General features: G+C 40.9%; 1 protein-coding gene across 4 annotated transcripts in view; it reads left to right on the top strand.

Annotated features, from left to right (window-relative positions):
* The window catches only part of PDE1C (phosphodiesterase 1C), a 625,988-nt gene that overhangs the window by 508,148 nt on the left and 99,571 nt on the right, over positions 1-18,269 (top strand). For all 4 annotated transcript variants that reach the window (XM_088018710.1, XM_088018709.1, XM_088018711.1 and 1 more), the window contains one exon: positions 17,579-17,692. In XM_088018710.1, the coding sequence (XP_087874836.1) occupies positions 17,579-17,692 (114 nt within the window). The remainder of the gene's footprint in view (positions 1-17,578; positions 17,693-18,269) is intronic.

Raw genomic sequence — 18,269 nt, 5'->3', positions numbered from 1 at the left:
GTGAAGGAAAGCATTCTGGACAGTATGTTCAACAAGGTCCAGTTATCTGCTCTCATTCTTGGACAACAGTAGGAACAAATCCTTACCAAGTGGATCACAAGAGCCAGTAAGAAGTCTCTAAGAATAAGGAAACTTTCTGGTAATAAAATCAAGTAGTTGGGTGATCCATCTTCCCTGGCCTTCCCCACTTTTGTCCATTCTCTGTGCAGGTCCTGCTCCCCCCCCCCCACCTTCCCCGCCTTGGTCTAGGAGCAGACATCTCCTATCCCTCTGCAGAAGCCTCAGCAGTGGTGCCCAGATACCTGCTCATCTAGCATCTGGACACCTTGGTTCGTCTTGGGCACCCAGGCAGCTTTTGGGAGGGAATCCTTAATAGATATTTAACATCTTTCTGCCTTTGCATTCATCCCTACGAAATGACCCATCGCTTTGCCCCAGAGATACATAGATTTGTAACCTGTTTTGAAACGGCCACCAGAGAGTCACTTTCCAAAGTAGGGGGGTGGTCCTGTCCCACATCTGCCCTCTACTTGTGAGATTCAGGTAGGGTAGAGAAATGAAAATAACAAGAATTGCCCTATTTAACTCGTGTTCTCTCCTTTTGGGATCCCTTCCCCTCTTACAGACCACATTTTGGAGAAGAAGAAATTATCTAGAAAGTCTTCCTAATGTTTTCTTCCCTGTGCCTTCATTTGTTCGAGACAGTGTCCACTGCTGCCCGTAGGGCGTCATCTTAAGTGGGCACTACTTGCCTGTCTCCTTCCTTCCTCTCCGTTTATGTTTATTGTTCTTCTGCCTTCTCTGGAAGGGGAGCAGGGCTGCTGGCTGGCAGATGAACTGTTTTTGGCTGAGGGAGACATAAATAGTATACTGGACTCATGGTTACTGCCTTTTCAAGTGGGACCAAAGGTATTATATTCCAAAATCTGAAGGGAAGAAATTCAGGAAATCACTTGGAAATTATCTCATATTCCTCCCCTCCCCCTTCTCTTCCCCTGACCTCTTCTCGGAATACCTATTTTAAAGTGCTCTTTTCTCCTAAGCAGGAGATGGAGAGTCCAGTGAACTTTGCCACTGATTCCTTTCAACTTTGGATTTCTTGGTGTTCTTTAGAAATTGAAGTTGACAAGTTCAAACTTTATAATTTTTCCATAATGCCCAAAGCAGTCTGTTTTAAGACTTAATGTATTTTATAGAATTTATCTCTTCGTGCCTACCTCCCCTTCCCGACTGTACCCTCGAGATGCATGGGTCCAGCACAGTTGAAGGTATATATCAGGACACATGGAATATTGTTACATTGAGCTGTTAAATCTGGCTTGCATGTCTACACCTGTGGAGCCTTGTCCCACCTCTACCAGGAGTAATTTCCCTCTTCTTTGTGCTCCAACAATATTTGGTTATATCTCTGGCACAGGATTTGCCGAAGAAGATTGTGGTGGTTTTGCATTGACCTCCCATGCCAGGTGTGAATGCCTTGGGAGCAGGCCCAGCACTGCATCCGGCTGTTTCTCACGTGCCCTGCCTGCCTCTGAGGAGTTGCTCAGCACAGTGAGGGTAGAAGGGCCGTCATTTACTCACAGCATACTCAAGGTGTGCAAAAAAAGTGTGGCTTCTTTACTTCCTATGTATGATCTGATCTGCTGCATAAGCTTTCTACTCACCTGGATCTGGGTCTGGAATGGGTGTGTGTGTGTGTGTGTGTGTGAGAGGAGAGAGAGAGAGAGAGTTTGGTGACGGTGGAAAGAGAGAACCTATAATACACATTATGAAACTCCACCCAATCTAATAATTTAGATGGTCCTTTTAGGTAACTCATGTTTAAAAATATTTAAATACTTAGGCTTTCAGATTTCCATATTTCTCTTTCTCCCTATTGCTCCCCAGGACAGCATGGGGCCTTGTGTTCTTGCCTTGTTTCTCTGGCACCCCTTATTTCTCTTGTCCACTTGGTCACTGCAAGTCTTAGTGGCATCTCGAGCTAAGGCCTCTCTTCTCCCCACCGTTTCAGCCCTGCTCCGCTCCTGTGGCGCTGTCATCTGTTGAGGCCTGGCTGTAACTCCCACTTGGGTCCTGTGGCCCTCACCCACGGTAGCACTCCTGGTAGTCCCACTAGTCAGCTCTGTCAGCTATCCGTGTCCTTCTGCAGGGCACAGAGGACCTCCCTCACCTCCCTCCTTCCCGCCAGGAGCCAAGCGAGACTTGAGTGATCTGAACGGAGGGCTCACTCTGTCTAACTGTAACTGTCATCCAGTAGCTGTTTGTATTGTGATGTCACTGTGCCGGGTTGGTGTGAGAATGGCCTGGGAGTCACCACAGGGGTCATTCCCTGGCTGAGTCCACAAAAGGCTAAATTACTCAGCTCTCAGTGGCCCCCTGACCTGTCGTCCAAGAGCCTTCCACTTCAAGGTTTTGGCCAAGCACACGACCCATGTCCTAGGCTCTTCTTTCCACCACTTCCTGGGGATTTGTCTTGGTGGGAATGGATGTTGGCAGCAGTTGGTGGGGTTGGGGAGGGGGGACATGAAAACACAACACCGTCTTTTTTGTGATATACCAGTGAATTCAGGTGGTAGAATTCCCTGTGCGAGGGGGAACTAGGGTTTTAGGGGAGGGAAGTCTAAAGCAGTAGGTCACTTGGGCCACAGGTTTTAGCTTTTCAGTTCTGATCTGATGGCATCTTTGTGGAGGGAAACGTGAGAATGCAAGGGCTAGGAGAAAAGGGGAAGAAGGAATTCACACCTGGTCTGCAGCAAGCGATGGTAAATAGCCCAGAGCCAAAGCACATACAGAAGTGGCTGTTCCCTGAGCCATCCGTGTGACTCTCAATTTTAAAGAGCAGTCCCCAAGTGTAGCAGAGATGCTCATGTTGTTCTTAGTTCACACTAGCACTGGACCAAGCCCAGCTGCTTCTCAGGTTCCACAGGGAGACCTGTCATCAGGTCTGGCTGGCCTTCGGTCCTATGGACAAAGCAGGTGTCCCCTTGGCTGCTCTCCCAGGTCAGGGACATCCCCAAGCCCCAGTTGTGCGGGTTTGCAGTCCCTTGGAAGAAAAGACGACTCCTCTCCAGAAACCCTCGATAGCGTAGGTGTGACTGCACCACCGCTTCCTTGAGACTGGACAGATCTCACTTACTCTTCCAAAGTCAGGATGGAGTATTGAACGTTTTGTGATTCCCTCGGTGTCTTTGTTTCCTTTGACAGAGAATCATCCAACGGGACTGTTTACTCCTCTTTCTAGTCCTGAGCCAGAGTCTGAAGCTCAACAAAGCTCTTCTGAATAAAGTTCTTCCTTTCATATTCAATAATAAAACATACTACAACACCACAGAAGTTCAAGTGTCATTAAAAAAATCTTTCAGAGTATGTACTGAGTTTTAGAAGGTTTTCAAAATGCGACATGAGCAAGTCCTGGTGCCATGGAGGCTCACACTGCTTGTGAGGGGAGAAATCCGAGGCACCAGACAGTACTTTTAAACTGTAAAAATCACCACCATGAACACTGAGGAATCATTTACTTGGGGTAAGCAGAGTGCTTTATCCCTGTTGATCCACCAGTATTTGCTATGATTACTGCTAATTCCTTTGTAAATCAACTCTCCTTGTAAATTCTGACAGAAAATAGCTAACAGAGGATGAGCTGTGTTCCTAAATAGTTATGGGAGTTGGGTACCCTATTAACATTTACCTTGTTTAGCTACCTGCGCTATAGCAAGCTTGTGTTTCTAACCACAGAGAAGGTGGGGCGCGATTCTAATAGAAGAGAAAGTGGAACAGATCTCAGCCCTCAAGTACAAAGCCAGGGAGGTCATGCTGGTGAGGGAGATGGTAACACCTGAATAAAAAGTCTCCTCAACTCTTTTTTTTTTGTATGAATATATAACAAAAGAATGGAGAATCTTGTGGCTTTTGACACATTCAGTTATTAGAACTTGCTAGAGCAGACAGACAATGAACGATAATGCACTACAGGTTCAGATCCCTACCTGCACCCCACCCCAAAGCTATTACAGAATGATTAAGGGCTGGCAGGAAATTGAATGGTAATTATGTGGAAAACAAACTTCAAATGTTAATAATATGCAAATTGGTTTCCTGTTTGATTGGAAAGGACGGTACAATACAACACAATCGCCGTGACAGGTTCTTTTCACACCCCTGCCTACTTACCGTCACTCCATCAGCCCCGTGCCTAGCTCTGAATTTCCTTCTTCACAGACTCTTCCTGGTCAGCCTGACTTAGTGAAATCACCCTCAAAATTAAACAGACTTATGAGGATGAACTGGAGAGGGAGAACAGAAAGGAGGGAAGGTGCCTCATACCTCAGAGCTCTGCAGGGATCGTGGCCAGGAAATGTGGAACATGGGACACTTTAGGAAAGTCACTGGGGTTCTTCTTCCCTCATCTGGTTAGTGTGCCGAGCATGCGCTAACATCTCCGTTTCTTCAGCTGATCCTAAGAATCTCCAGCATGAAATCGCTTTGAGTCTTTTCCCTGGTTCTTCCCATGCTCTGAACACCACTGGTTTAAGCCCTTGTTGGATCCTCTCCAAGGTCATCAGACCGTTAATAGCTCACCAGTGAACATTTATCCCTTCCTCTGCTGAAACCAAACAGAAGGATCTGGGAGGTAGATACTACACAGGCCATGTGAACAGAGAGACCCCTATAAAACCAGCCAGTGTAAGGACAACGTAAGTCCAGCTTATTATCACCAATATTCCATCGAGCGGGAGGGCTGTGTCCCTTTTTCTAAGTTAAACTTTTTCTTTTGAGATAGATTCAGATTATTATGAGAAATAATATGGAGAGATTCCCACGTACATTTTACCCAGTTCCCCCTGTGGAAACATCTTGTAAAACTGTGGTACAACCAGGATATTGACATGAGCACCATCTGCGTATCTTCCTCGATCCCCCATTTGTATTGTACTTGTGTGTGTGCACATCTGTTTAGTTCTGTGCAACCTTATTACACATACAGGTCTGGGTATCTTTACCACAGTCAGGATCCAGGATAGTGCTGTCATCACAGGCTCCCTTCTATATTCCCATCCTTGTCACCCCATCTTCCGCCTCCCACTCCTGGCAACCACTAACCTGTCCTTCATTTCACAATCCTGTCATTTCAAGAACGCGATACAAATGGAATCCTCTAGTGTGTAAACTTTGGGATTGCCTTTTTTCACTCAGGATAATTTCCTTGAGAATGATCTCACTTTTATCAGAAAGTTTGGGAAGTTATCTCATAATCAGTGTGATTATGTTTCTCAGTTTAGTAGGATTATACAGTTATTAAGCCACTTTAATATACAGTATCCCATTTGATCCTCTCAACAAGGTAGAAAGAAGAGTTAAAAGGAAAAACAAGTAGAGATGACAGGATTCCATGTTCTAGCTGTGGCCGAGGTTGGCTGGCTCTCCAGCAAACCAGCTCCTTCACCCCTCACACAGTCAGACTATATCCTCTAGCTTCTCTCTTGGAAAGGTGTGGCCATGAGACTGATTTCTGAACAATGGGGAGTGACCAGCAGTGATGCGTTCCAATTCGAGGCTGGTTCATAAAACACTCCCACATATGTCCTTCCACATTCTCTTTCCTTCTGTGGCCATCTTGGAACCTATGTCCAACTTGGTAGAGCCACGAGGTGGGACAAACAACCCTGATTGAACTCTCCTGAATATCTTGACCTTTAGAGTTCTGAGTCACCAGAGGCACGGGGGTGGCCAGTGTGGATTCAGAGGCAGTGGAAGGGAGGGAACAGTTGCAGATTATAACACTTCCTTTACTATCATTTCCTCCCCCGGCCTGGTGGGGCTACCTCCTGTCCTAGCCCAAGGACGTGCACTGCACTGTCCTCACACAAAGCACCCTTGACTCACCTTGGGAGTGTCTCACAGTTTTCTTTGAGGATTTTTTTTTTATTATTATTTCTTTTGTGTGTGTGTGTATGTTTTATTTTTTTATTATTTTTTATTTCTACAATTCTTCTGGAATTAATCTCAAGGAAAGGAGCTGGGCTAACTCAGCATCTTGTTAGCCATTCTTTGTAGACTTAATTTTATTTATTTATTTCTGTTATAAAAGAAAAGAAAACCAAACATGGGGGAAAAAGGTAATCTTATTTATCTTATTAAATATTTATCTTATTAAAATATACTATGTTTCTAGTATGGTAGATTTCTGTGATTTTACTGGTGAGTGAGCTTGAGCTTCTCTAGATAATCCTACCAACACCTACCAATTCAGACTGAATAAGGAACTGATTTCAAGGAAGGAAAACGAGGGAGCCATGGGGCTGGGTTGACTCTTAAGATGTAGAGAAACGTGTCTGTGCATGGTTTCAACCTGCCTAAATCTTCCTGCAGACTTTCCTCTTATGTTTGCTCATTTTCCTTTTCTCATTACCACCATTCAAAGACGTTTTTAGTTCTTCTCATTTCTTTGGTCTATCGTAACAGATGTTTTTGAAGTGGCATGTTTATCCGCAGAGAGAAGTGATGGTGATTCTTTGCACATGAATAGCTGCAAATGAAAAATGCCTTCTAGAACTTACCTATTGGCACCCTGGCAGGATTTCGTGTTCCCCCTGCACAGTTCCCAGCATGGCCTGTGGTGGATTCTGAATGATGCTCTGGGTTTTCTTCTTCATTCTTTGTATTTCTTTTTCCTGAAGAAAGCTGGCCAATAAAGTGGGCTCTTACATTAGCATCCTTTCCTCATAAGCTCTGCGCACCTAGAGTCGTACTTTAGAGAGGCAGTGTTTTCCTTCAGGAATAAATATTTTCCTAGCATAATTGTGCATCTTGCATTTTTTTTTTTGCACTATCTCCTTTTAAGAGAATGTGCGAGTTGAGTGACAGTAAAAACAAGTGAGGGATAAACTGGTTTTGAAGAAATATTTCTCTAGAAGACCAAGAAAGACTAGAGGGGACCCCCTTTCCAAATCACTGCATTATATTACTACAAGAACTCTGCAGGAACACAGTCAATATTGTAAAATCAAAAGGAATTGAAACTTGAACCTGGGTCATAATACCTCCTGGAATACCATCAAAATAGAAGGCTTCTCTTGGACTGAACAGCGCTTTCTGTCTAGTGTTGACTATCAGTGAGCTAGCATGTGTGTGCACACACACTCACTCCCTCTCTCACCCACAAACATGCATCCGGAAAGGAGATTTACTTTGTAGAACAGACAGTAGGAGAAGACTGAATATGCAGGTATGTTCCATGGTGTAGCTTCATGAAAACAAAAGGAATGCCAGTATTCATCAGAACATCCACAGCAACCAAGAGAATGTGGGCATCCAAAGAATGGACCCATGCTGATGGACCAGAACAATCACATGTAGAAGAGGATAATTCAAAAGCAGTTTATATTTAGCTGTTTTAATTATTCTTGTGGCAGATTCCCTTGCCTACGTATGTTGTGCTTATATTAATATAAAAGGACAGGTGCACGTCCTTACACATACCAGCTGTATGTTGAGAGGAGAAGGCTGGGATAGCGAGGTGGGAGAGGCACACAGGCCGGGAATTCAAAGCTTTGTAATAAGTCTTGGTATTTGGGAGTATACGTTCTCCAGCTTTGTTCTTTTTTATTCAAAACTGTGTTGGGTATATTTGGTTGCATTTCCAAATAAATTTTAGAATCAGCCTGTCAGTTTCCATCAAATGACCTGTGGAGAATTTGTTTGGGATTGCATTGAGTCTATAGATGAATTTAGGCAGAATTCATAGTTCTTAAATACTGAGGTTTAAATTTATGAACATGGATTATTCTTTAACTTATTTAGGCCATTTAGATATCCCTTAATAATATCGTACAGTTTTTCTCTATAGAGTTCTTTTTTGTCTTTTATAAGATTTATTTCTGTATACTTTTTATTTGATGATTTTGTAGTAGTACTGTTTTCTAATTGTTTATTGCTGTTTATCCAGGGACCTTGCTAAATTCACCTTTTAGTTATAATACTTTCTTTGCAAATTATTTTAGGTATCCTGTCTATGTATGATTTTATCTGTAGTAACAGTTTTATTTTTTCCTTTCCAGTCCGTATACCTTTTATTTCTTGTCTTTTCCTTCTTGAGCTGGTGAGAACTTCCCGTACAGGCTTGAAGGGAAGTAGTGGTAATAGATGTCCCCATATGAGCTAGCTCAACAGGAAAGCTTACCGTATTTCAGTATTATGTATGATGATGTTTGCTGTAACATTTTTGTTTTAAAGACCTAGTATCAGATTTAGGAAATTCACTTTTGCTCCTTCTTTGGGAAGATATTTATCATGAATAGGCGTTTCCTCAAACACTTTTTCTAAATCTATTATGAAGATTGTATCATATAATTTTTTCTTTCATTCCTGTTAAAATAATGAATAATATTTATTCATTGATTTAAAATATTAAAGCAACCTTGTATTCTTGCAAAGCATGCTTGGTGTTTGCTTTCCATTTTATTTATCTCTGGATTTTAATTTGCTAAAATTTTGTTTAGGATTTTTGCATCTGTGTTTATGAGAGACTGGTCTATAATTCTTTTCTTATAACATTCTCGTTTGGTTTTGGAAGCAAGAGTATGAGCTGGAAAATGTTTCCTCTTTTGCTTTTCTCTGGGAGATTGTGTTAGTTCCTCTTTGAATGGTTTAGATGAATTCACCGATAAAGTGATTCAGCACTGGAGTTTTCCTTGTGGTAAAATATTAAACTGTGCATTCAGTTTCTTCAATAGATACAGAAGTCTTTATGTTGCATCTTTTTTCTTATGTCTGTTTTGATAAGTTTTCATGGATTTTAAAGTTTCATCTAAATTTTTAAATGTATCTGCACAAAAGTATTTATATTTTTTAGTACTTTTAAAAATGTCTGTTGGATCTGTAGTAATATTCTCTCTTTTATTCTTGATATTTGGTTATTTGTGCTCTTTTTTTTTTTTTTTTTGTCCTGATCAGTCTTGTTTGACTTATCCATTTCATTAAGCTTCTCAATTATTTGGATTATTGAATATTCAATTAAGGTTTCTCTATTTACCTAGCTTTTGGCTTTGTTGATTTTTTTTTTTTTCTAAAGATTTTGGCTCAGTCGCTAGGCGTCTGCCTTCGGCTCGGGTCATGGTCCCAGCGTCCTGGGATCGAGCCCCACGTCGGGCTCCCTGCTCCACAGGAAGCCTGCTTCTCCCTCTCCCACTCCCCCTGCTTGTGTTCCCTCTCTCGCTGTGTCTCTCTCTGTCAAATAAATAAAATCTTAAAAAAAAAAAAGATTTTATTTATTTATTTATTTAAGAGAGGGAGAGAGCACACAAGAAGGGGGGAGGGGCAGAGAAGGAGAAGCAGACTTCCCTCTGAGCAGGGAGCTCCAGGCTCTCTGGATCCCAGGACCCTCAGGTGACATAAACCAAAGGCAGACACCTAAACGACCGAGCCACCCAGGCGCTCCAATTTTTGTTGTTTTGTTGTTGTTATTTTGGCTTTGTTGGTTTTCTAAGTGTAAGTTTTTCTACTTAATGAAGTTTTGTTTACTGTGTTTATTTTTTGCTATCATTTACTTTTTTTGGATTAACTTGTTTTCTGTTTCTTGAGATGGATTAACTTATTATTTTCCTAATTTCTTGAGATGGATAATGAAATCACTTATTTTCAGATTTTCTCCTTTTCTAATATATTTAGTTAAGTCTATATATTTCCCTCTTAGCACCGCTTTACCTGGATGCCACAAGTTTTGATGTATCATATTTTCATCAACATTTAGAATTATTTTCTCATTTAATCTTTGACCCATGGTTATTTAGAAGTGTATTCCCAAATTTTCAAACATTTAGAACTCTTTCTTTCTTTCTTTCTTTTTTTCTTTCTTTCTTTCTTTCTTTCTTTCTTTCTTTCTTTCTTTCTTTCTTTCTTTCTTTTTAAAGATCTTATTTACTGGAGAGAGAGCACAAGTGGGGTGGGGGCGGGGCAGAGAGAGGGGCAGAGGGAGAAGCAGACTCCCTGCTGAGCAGGGAGCCCTACACATGGGGCTTGATCCCAGGACCTTGAGATGCTTAACTGACTGAGCCACGCAGGTGCCACCAAACGTTTAGAATATTTTAAATCACTTTTTTTGTTATTGATTTCAGCCTGAGTTCCACTGTTGTTAAAGAACATTATCTGATTTCAGTTATTTGAAGTTTGTTGAGATTTTCTCTATGATCCAGCGTACGGTCAGTTTTGAGAACTGTTACATGTGCACTTGAAGAGAATATTGTACTCTGCAACTGGGTGTAGTGTTCAGTACATGTTCAATTAGGTCAATTTTGTTAATAATGTTATTTAAAGTCTTCTATAACCTTATTATTTTTTTTACTAGTTAATAACTTATATAGATATGCACTTAGGCACCTGGCCTTTTTTCTTAAGTGAAAGGGTAATTAGAGCCCAATAATCTATTTAAATCTATTTGAAAGCCTAAGCAAGTGTAATTGGGAACCGTGAAAACAAAATTGTCTTTTATTTAGGAGATTAGCAAAAGGTAAAAGTTACAGAACTAGACTCTTCTTGCCAGCCATCATTTTGATGGAATTCTTGCTTTTGGTTTGGAGGTCACTAAATCAGGAAACCACATGCCTAAAACAAGTCCTTTTTCAGAAATTATTAAAAGCAATGATCCATACTACCACCAAACTCATGCAACACCCTACCACGGTGCTGTCGCATGAGAGATTATATTCATACCGCACTGTTCAGGCTACAAAACAAGCCTCATTATAACAAAAATGTATAGAATTTTCCCACTTATTAAGTACCTGCACTCCTCTACTCTGCAGCTAGATTGATCTTTTAAAATGCAGATCTTGGGGCACCTGGGTGGCTCAGTCGTTATGCATCTGCCTCTGGCTCAGGTCATGGTGCCAGGGTCCTGGGATCAAGCCCCACATCGGGCTCCCTGCTCAGCGGGAAGCCTGCTTCTCCCCCTCCCACTCCCCCTGCTTGTGTTCCCTCTCTTGTGTCTCTCTATGTCAAATAAATAAATAAAATCTTTAAAAAAATAAATAAATAAAATGCAGATCTTATCATATCATTCCCCCACCCGATTTAAAAATTCTCCAGGGGATCCCCATTATCTCCAAGAAAAAATTAAATTTCTTCAGCTTGGCATAAGCGCACCAGGGTCTGGTTTCTTTCTGCCTTCTTCTAAAGTTTTATCTCTTCACATAGCCGTAAGCTCCAGCTTACCCATGGAATTCCCTGAATGGATCACAGTCTTCTGGCTGCTCCCTCGGTCCAGAGTTTGCCGTTTTTTTAAATCCAATCTTGCTTGCCTGGCTGATACCTATGTGGCCTCCAGTGGCTCTGATGCCACCTCCTCAAGGGAGGGCCTTGTGTTTTGTACACTCCTCTCCTCTGTGCCTTCTCAGCACCCTTGTCACCTCTACTGTCATGCTTGCTGTGCCTCACGGTAGGTGCCGATTAGCCTTCATCCTCCCTAATTAAGGGAAAGCACTGCATTTTCTCTCTCTGGATAGTTAGAGCCTGTCAATGCGCCTGCACTCAGAAAGCACCCAGCAAATTGTGAATGAGTGTTTCAAGCGCAGCCCTCAATTAATTATAAAAACAAACAAATCGCCAGAAAAACACTCGGAGGGCACTAAAGCATAAGCCTGAAGGTCACTTAGTGTATCCCATTTGGAGGAATTGTTTTAATTTACTTTCTATGGCATTTAGGTAAGTGGCAGGGGATGGGAGTGACATGGAGGAAACAGGTGTGTGAAAAGCACACAGAGACGCCTTTGCCTTACAAATACACGGATGTGATGAACTGAAACATTGAGATTTTTATTCAAAAGAGTTTGTAGGACTCATGATTCACTGGGACACGTACAGGAAGTGTTTTAAAAGATCTGTTCTTTCAAACTAAACAAAGCCTGTCTGAGATAACAACCAACATTGGCCACCCTGCCGTTTTAGGAGCTACTAACCATTCTCAGAGGGAATGACCTTGGGCAGAAAGGACAAATATAAGAAAACATATTTCCTGGCTTTTTACTCCAGTTTATTTTTGCTCGGTAGGCTTTTCTGATGATTCATTGTAGTTGTGTCTAAAGCTCAATGCACATGTATGCTTTCAAGGCATAGTATTGTAGGGTTTTTGGGATCTCACTTGGGTGGGGAATAATGCTTCGTCCATTGTAGGGCAGTTTTCTGGATTATGAAGTTGAGTCAAAAAGTTATTTCCTGGCTCGCCTGGGTGGCTCAGTCTGGCTAAGCATCTGGCTCTTGATCTCAGCTCAGGTCAGTGTCTCAGGGTTGTGAGATCAAGCCCCGTGCTGGGCTCCACGCCGGTGTGGAGCCTACTTAAAAAAAAGAAAAAGTTATTTCCTAATAAAATCAACCCTACTGGCTCTAGAATTATCTTTGTGGGGAAAAAAAGAAGACCTTCTCTTTTCTACTCCAACATTCTTTCAAATTGCAAAATACAGTGTTCGGCATTTCCTTCCTTAGTTCCTCTCTTCTGACGCTTTTATGCATTTCAAATAATGGCATAATCTCAAGGTAACTCAGCACCCGGGACTTGACGTGGGCTTGAGAGCACAGAAGACTGAAGAAACACAGCATTTCATCATATGCCTTGTACTGGGAAGCCATAGAAAACAGAGTTTCTGGGGAGAAATAGAAGACTCACGTAAAGCTGCTGTGGCTCATCCAGAACGAAATTATACACTATCCTAACAGAAAGGCATGTTGCCAAAGCTTGAAAGCATAAGCTATTCCTAAAATGGTGTTGCACTTCTATATTGGAACTATTATCTGGCAGCCACAGTGACAGAAATGGATGGAGTGCTGGAAACTATGAACATTCACTCAGAAGAGAGAATTTATTATTGTTATTGTTGTATATTTCCCTTTTCCCTCCTTCAACTTTCTCCCTCCCTCCCTTCCTTTAGGTGGCTGAACCAAAATTACATATGAATGGTATTAAATAGCTCGTTATACGAGTACAACTTACCATGGGATCTCTCCATGGGGACATAGGCTTTTGGGTGAAATGAACCCATACGGAAAAACATCCAGACAGATTTCAGGAGGGGACCAAAGGAAGGCATCTGAGCCTTCCTGCTTTAGCTAGTGTTCTCCAAGGTTAAAAAAACTGCTTTATAACATGGCTATGAGATACTTTATAACATGGCTATTTTCAGACAACCCTTCTTAAGATGGATTCAGATCTAGGGAAAACCTGTACTGTGATGGAAAATAGGGAAGGATGCCTCCTTATTCCCAGAAACTTTGGGAAATTTTTTTAAATTTTTGAGTCTAGTTGATGGCAGCAATGTGAGCGCTCATTTGAAACCCTTCCATTCATGAAGCAGCAATTTCACCAAGAGGTAGGTGGTAGGTAGGGAAGGACAGGGCATCATGTTCCAGGAGGGATAAAGAAGAGAGGGTGGACTGAGGGACCAATGGAGGAACACCCACCTGAACGCCATCTTTGAGCTCAACAACACTTGACAATAAGGACTGGATTCTTCTAAGGCTTGTGTGGCAGCTGCAGAAAGCCTAAAGCCAGCAACTATGTGGACAGGGACAGGTATGGTTTATATCTGATGGGTGTTGGTCCAAATAGGAGCTAGGTGTCTAAAAAGTTGGTCACCATTTGCTTTTTTTTTTTTTTTTTAAGTTCAGATAGTCTTTCTATTGTCATGTTTTGTTTCTTTTTTAATTTCTTTTCCGGTCTCAGTATATTTGCTTTTTATTACATCATGATTTCAGCTTTCATCTTTGTTTCACAGATCCAGGTTTTCCTGAATTTTATGGAACACAAAGTAGACGTTCCCTAAAGTTTACTTCTGTTGCCGTTAGTACATTTTATGTTCAAAAGTGAGTCCTTTCTCTGCATTTTGAGCACTGTATTCTCTGCATTCTTTAATGCTCACTCTTTTTGTTGATATATGTATTTTTTCTGTTTAGTTGTTCTTGAATAAAGAGAGGTGAATGCCAGCTGGGTGTTCTCCATAAACACACTGACTGTGTTCTAGGTTTCCTTTATGTCTGCCAGGGTGTTGATAGAATCTTTTGCTCATCGCATAAGCCAGAGAAACGGGAGTAGATATGAATTTCTAGTATGTCGTATGCATCCTAACAGTACCTTTTTCTGTATTATTTCTTCTCTGGATTTGTTGAAGTCGCTGGGTTATGGGTTTGCTTCTGTTTACAACTTTCTGTCAGGGCAGACCTTCACATGTGGCTGTGCCCGTGTCTGCCTGGGACTACTGGTGACTACATTAGGATGGAGCCCCATACTGTTGATTCTCTGTTACTTGTGGCACCGAATCGGGGGCTTTTCAGGGGAGATGGTTGTCAGTGCTCTGATCTGAACTGTCGAGTGGGATTCCAGGTGATGCATTCCCTGGGTGCCTTGCTCCTGCTTTGGCCTAGGGCCCTGGCTGCCAGATTCCAGGATGGTATGAAGCTCTTCTAGACTTGCTTACCCCGATATTGTGCTTTCCCAGGAGTGGGAATCGTTAATAATCATGGATTCAAAGTGATATTCTATATGATGTTCTTGATCATTTCAATTGTTTTTGATTCATTATAATTGGTTTTTAGTTCATGGAAGTGATGTAGGAAGCCCTTCTACTAGGAATAGGAGCTTCTTTTAGGAAAAGAAGTGTCAGGCATTTTCATATTTACTTGACCTTGCATAATTAGCATTGTATTTCATCTGCCACTTTAAAAAAATCTTTTGAAACTACTTGCCTATTTTGTAAAGACGGGCTTCATTAAATCTAGGTCACGAATCCACAGTCCATTTAATGGGAGATCCAGGAATCTACTCCCACCCTTGAAAGATCACTATCCTAGAATATGCCTTCAAGTTTTTTGTTTTTGTTTTTTGGAAAATCATATTAATGATGAAATTTTGAACTTGTCCACACCTGAGAATATATTTGTTGGCATTCTACTAAATATAGATCTAGGCATAGATATTTTAAATTACACCACATTATTCTCAAAAAATGGTATTACTGTTAAATGGCTTTCTGGTATCTGGCATGGTAGAATTCTATGGCCAACTTACATTTCTGTTACTTTGTATGTCATATATTTTATTTTCTAAAATTTGCAAGTTCTTTTCTCTATTCTTTGAAATAAAAAATTACAACAGCATATGTTTGATGTTTTTATGTATTTTTTTTTCTGGTTTTATCTGATCCTTTTTCATCTGCTTCTAAAGATTTTTCTTCAGTCTAGGAAAACTTATTTGATTAAAGCTGCTTGAGTTTGTTTATTTCTTATGGAAGCCCTATTACAGGTGGACAGGATCATCTGGTTCTTATTTCTTAGTCTTAGATTTTGCCTAGTCATTTTTTACTTTTTGTCGTTTTCCTCTTAGGTTTTGAGAATTGACATGGGTCCTATTAGAGAGTCATGTCAATTCCCGGTAGAATCTTCAAGCCCCAAATGAAGGGAGAAAATAAAAAAATTCTTAAATTTACCCTCATTTTACTTTGCCAATTGAGAGTCCAGACAGCTTGGGGGTAGTTGGGCCCCTGGAGGTGAGAGTCAAAATTAGAGGCAAGCCTAGCCAGGAATGTGTTTTGCTAAAGAGCTTCCAGTCCTTATTTGGAATAGCTCTCAGGGCTCACAGCTACAATCTCCCCATTCTTTGGCAGACTGGCTGTCCACTCTGTGTGAGTGACTGGTAAGCCCTTCCATGCCAACTCCCTGTCCTGCTGCCCCTGAAACCCAGAACACTTCCTGATGGGAGCCACAGGGCTGATCCTCACCTCCAGGCTGACAGAGGCCTCTGCTGGTTTCCCTGTTACATGCTGGAGATTCACAAGTTAGGTAGTGACCACCCTCAGTCTTATTTCTATGGTATTTTACATTGTTGAAATTCCTTGGAATTTCTTTTGTATGGCTGATCCTACTGTTGAAGGTTGATCCAGAGTTTTTCCTCAATATTTATTGCTGATCATTTTCATGGAGATCTGGAGGGGAGTAGTTTACACCTTGCCAAGAAGTGAACTACACTCTCATGATGGCAAATCTTGAGGTTATTTTGAAGTCAGGAAAGTGGAAACAACCTTGGGAGATGGAGACTTGATATTAATCTTATGTATATTGCTAGGATGTTTCCCATCTGGTTGCCTGTGATGATCAAGGTCACTGAATAACAACAATGACAATAATGGTAATAATTGCCTTTATAAAAACAATCAGGAAAGGGGAGATGTTGGTCAAAGAATATAGACTTTTAGTTTTAAGATGAAAAAGTTCTGGGGATCTGATGTGTTTTGGTGATTATAGCATGGTGATTATAGTTAGCAGGTTACTAGTTTCAAGTATTGTATACTTGAAAGTTGCTAAGAGTAAATCTTAAATGTTCTTGCCACGAAAATAGTTATAATTGTATGAGGTATTGAATGTGTTAACTAATCTTATTGTGGTAAGCATTTTGAAATATGTATGTGTATCAAATCACTGTGTTGTACACCTTACACAATGTGATATGTTAATTATATTAAATAAGGCTAGAAAAAACCCACATGGTTGATGTGAATATATTATGATTTAATCTTTATATCAACTGGGAAAATTTGGTGATTGGATCTCCATCTTTTAGCTGACACTCAGAGAAGTTAAATATCTTGTCTGGTATTACATAGCTAATATGTTGTGATGTGGGGCTGAAAACCAAGGTTGTCCTCAAAGCTTCTGTTCTTTCCTTTGCTGGCTGTCAAACGGCCTGAGGAGTTGTCCAACCTCCACATCTCTGGTATTTACAGTGTTCTCAGTTACTGGACTTTGATCATCTCTTGTCATTTTATTGCTCTCATATATACTAACCCCTTCTCTGTGGGGTAGTGTTGATATAAATAAGATAGCCTATATTATCATTTCTCTTACACTGTCTGGAACACTTGACTAGAAGGGGGGGATGATCTTGTCTTTAATACTTTGGTTTACTATCCAGCCTTTCTCTCTCTCTCTTTTTTTTTTTTTTTCCTTAAAGCTGGAGTGTTTATCTGCCCCTAGAGGAATTCCTCCTGTCCTGTAAAATAGTTTATCTTTGGTATTCCTTATGTGGCCCCCTATGGGTATTTTGGTGCTCTGAATCTCCTCACCTGTCTTAGAATACCCATTGACTATGAGGTTGCTCCTGCAGGCTCATGAGGCTGGTCACTGCTGAATGAACATAGTATAATCTTTAACATGGCAGAATCTCAAGTGGCATTTTGTGATGTTGGTGCTGCTCATGCTTTACTACATCCAATTAGAACAAAAAAATTCAAATTAGAGAAGGAGCAAAATCATTGCTAATTTAGGGAACTCCTAGAAAGATAAAAGACAGCTAAAAAGTCTTGGGGGTGGTCTGTGCCTGGTGGATGAGAACATTTTTGTTCTTGCTTCACAATGGCAAAAATGTATTTTATAACTTGAGAAATACCAGTATTTCTCAGCTCCCTCATTAGATTTGTATTTTCCTTCCAGGTAAACTGGAATAAATAAAAACATTCTATGGCTGTAAAATGTGTCGCTGTAATTGTAGGATTATTCTTTGTTCCCTCTATTCTAATTTAATCGTGTCTTTTTTCCCTCCTAGGTTACGATCTTTGGTCAAACAATTAGAGAGAGGCGAGGCTTCGGTGGTAGATCTTAAGAAGAATTTGGAATATGCAGCCACAGTACTCGAATCTGTGTACATTGATGAAACCAGGTAAGCTAAACATGACAAGAAGTGAGTACACTGAGGGTCAGTTCTCTGTTATGTGGCTTTTCTGAAATGTCTCCCTTGGCCTGTAGTGGGGTAGTGCTCAAATGACGGGTGACAGAGCTTTCGTTTCTACAAAACGAAATTTGGACCTCTCCTAGCTCTGTGCCTCCTCATCTGAGAAAGGAGCTAACTGAACGTTTTTCACATGGCCATTATGATAATGGAGTGAGATAATGTAAGAGGAGAAAAAGTGATTTTTAAAAATATGGTAAGATTTCTTATCAAGTATAGAGTTCCACTGTAATAATTGTACACTGTTAGCCTCAGCCTAAAAGTTATTTTCATGTGTTAATTCACATTGTCTTTAAGTGGAGGTTCCTTAAGTGACGATAAAGCATTTATCCTCTTAAGGACCCAGAATTCCTCCTGCAATCTTGCGTGTTACCAATTTTTTTAATAGACTCTTTCCACCTGAATTATCCAAACGTATTAAAGCACTTCCTGTCAGCAAATGCATTTGAAAGTAGCGAAAGAGCTTTTGTTTTGAAAGATGTTGACCTGGTGAATTTGAAAGACTTTT

Source organism: Eumetopias jubatus, unplaced genomic scaffold (assembly GCF_037043125.1).
Source record: "Eumetopias jubatus isolate StellerSeaLion01/CBP00866 unplaced genomic scaffold, mEumJub1_p1.0 scaffold_14, whole genome shotgun sequence".
Taxonomy (NCBI): domain Eukaryota; kingdom Metazoa; phylum Chordata; class Mammalia; order Carnivora; family Otariidae; genus Eumetopias; species Eumetopias jubatus.
The sequence above is the reverse complement of the archived record's forward strand: the minus strand, read 5'-3'. Positions and strand labels throughout refer to the sequence as shown.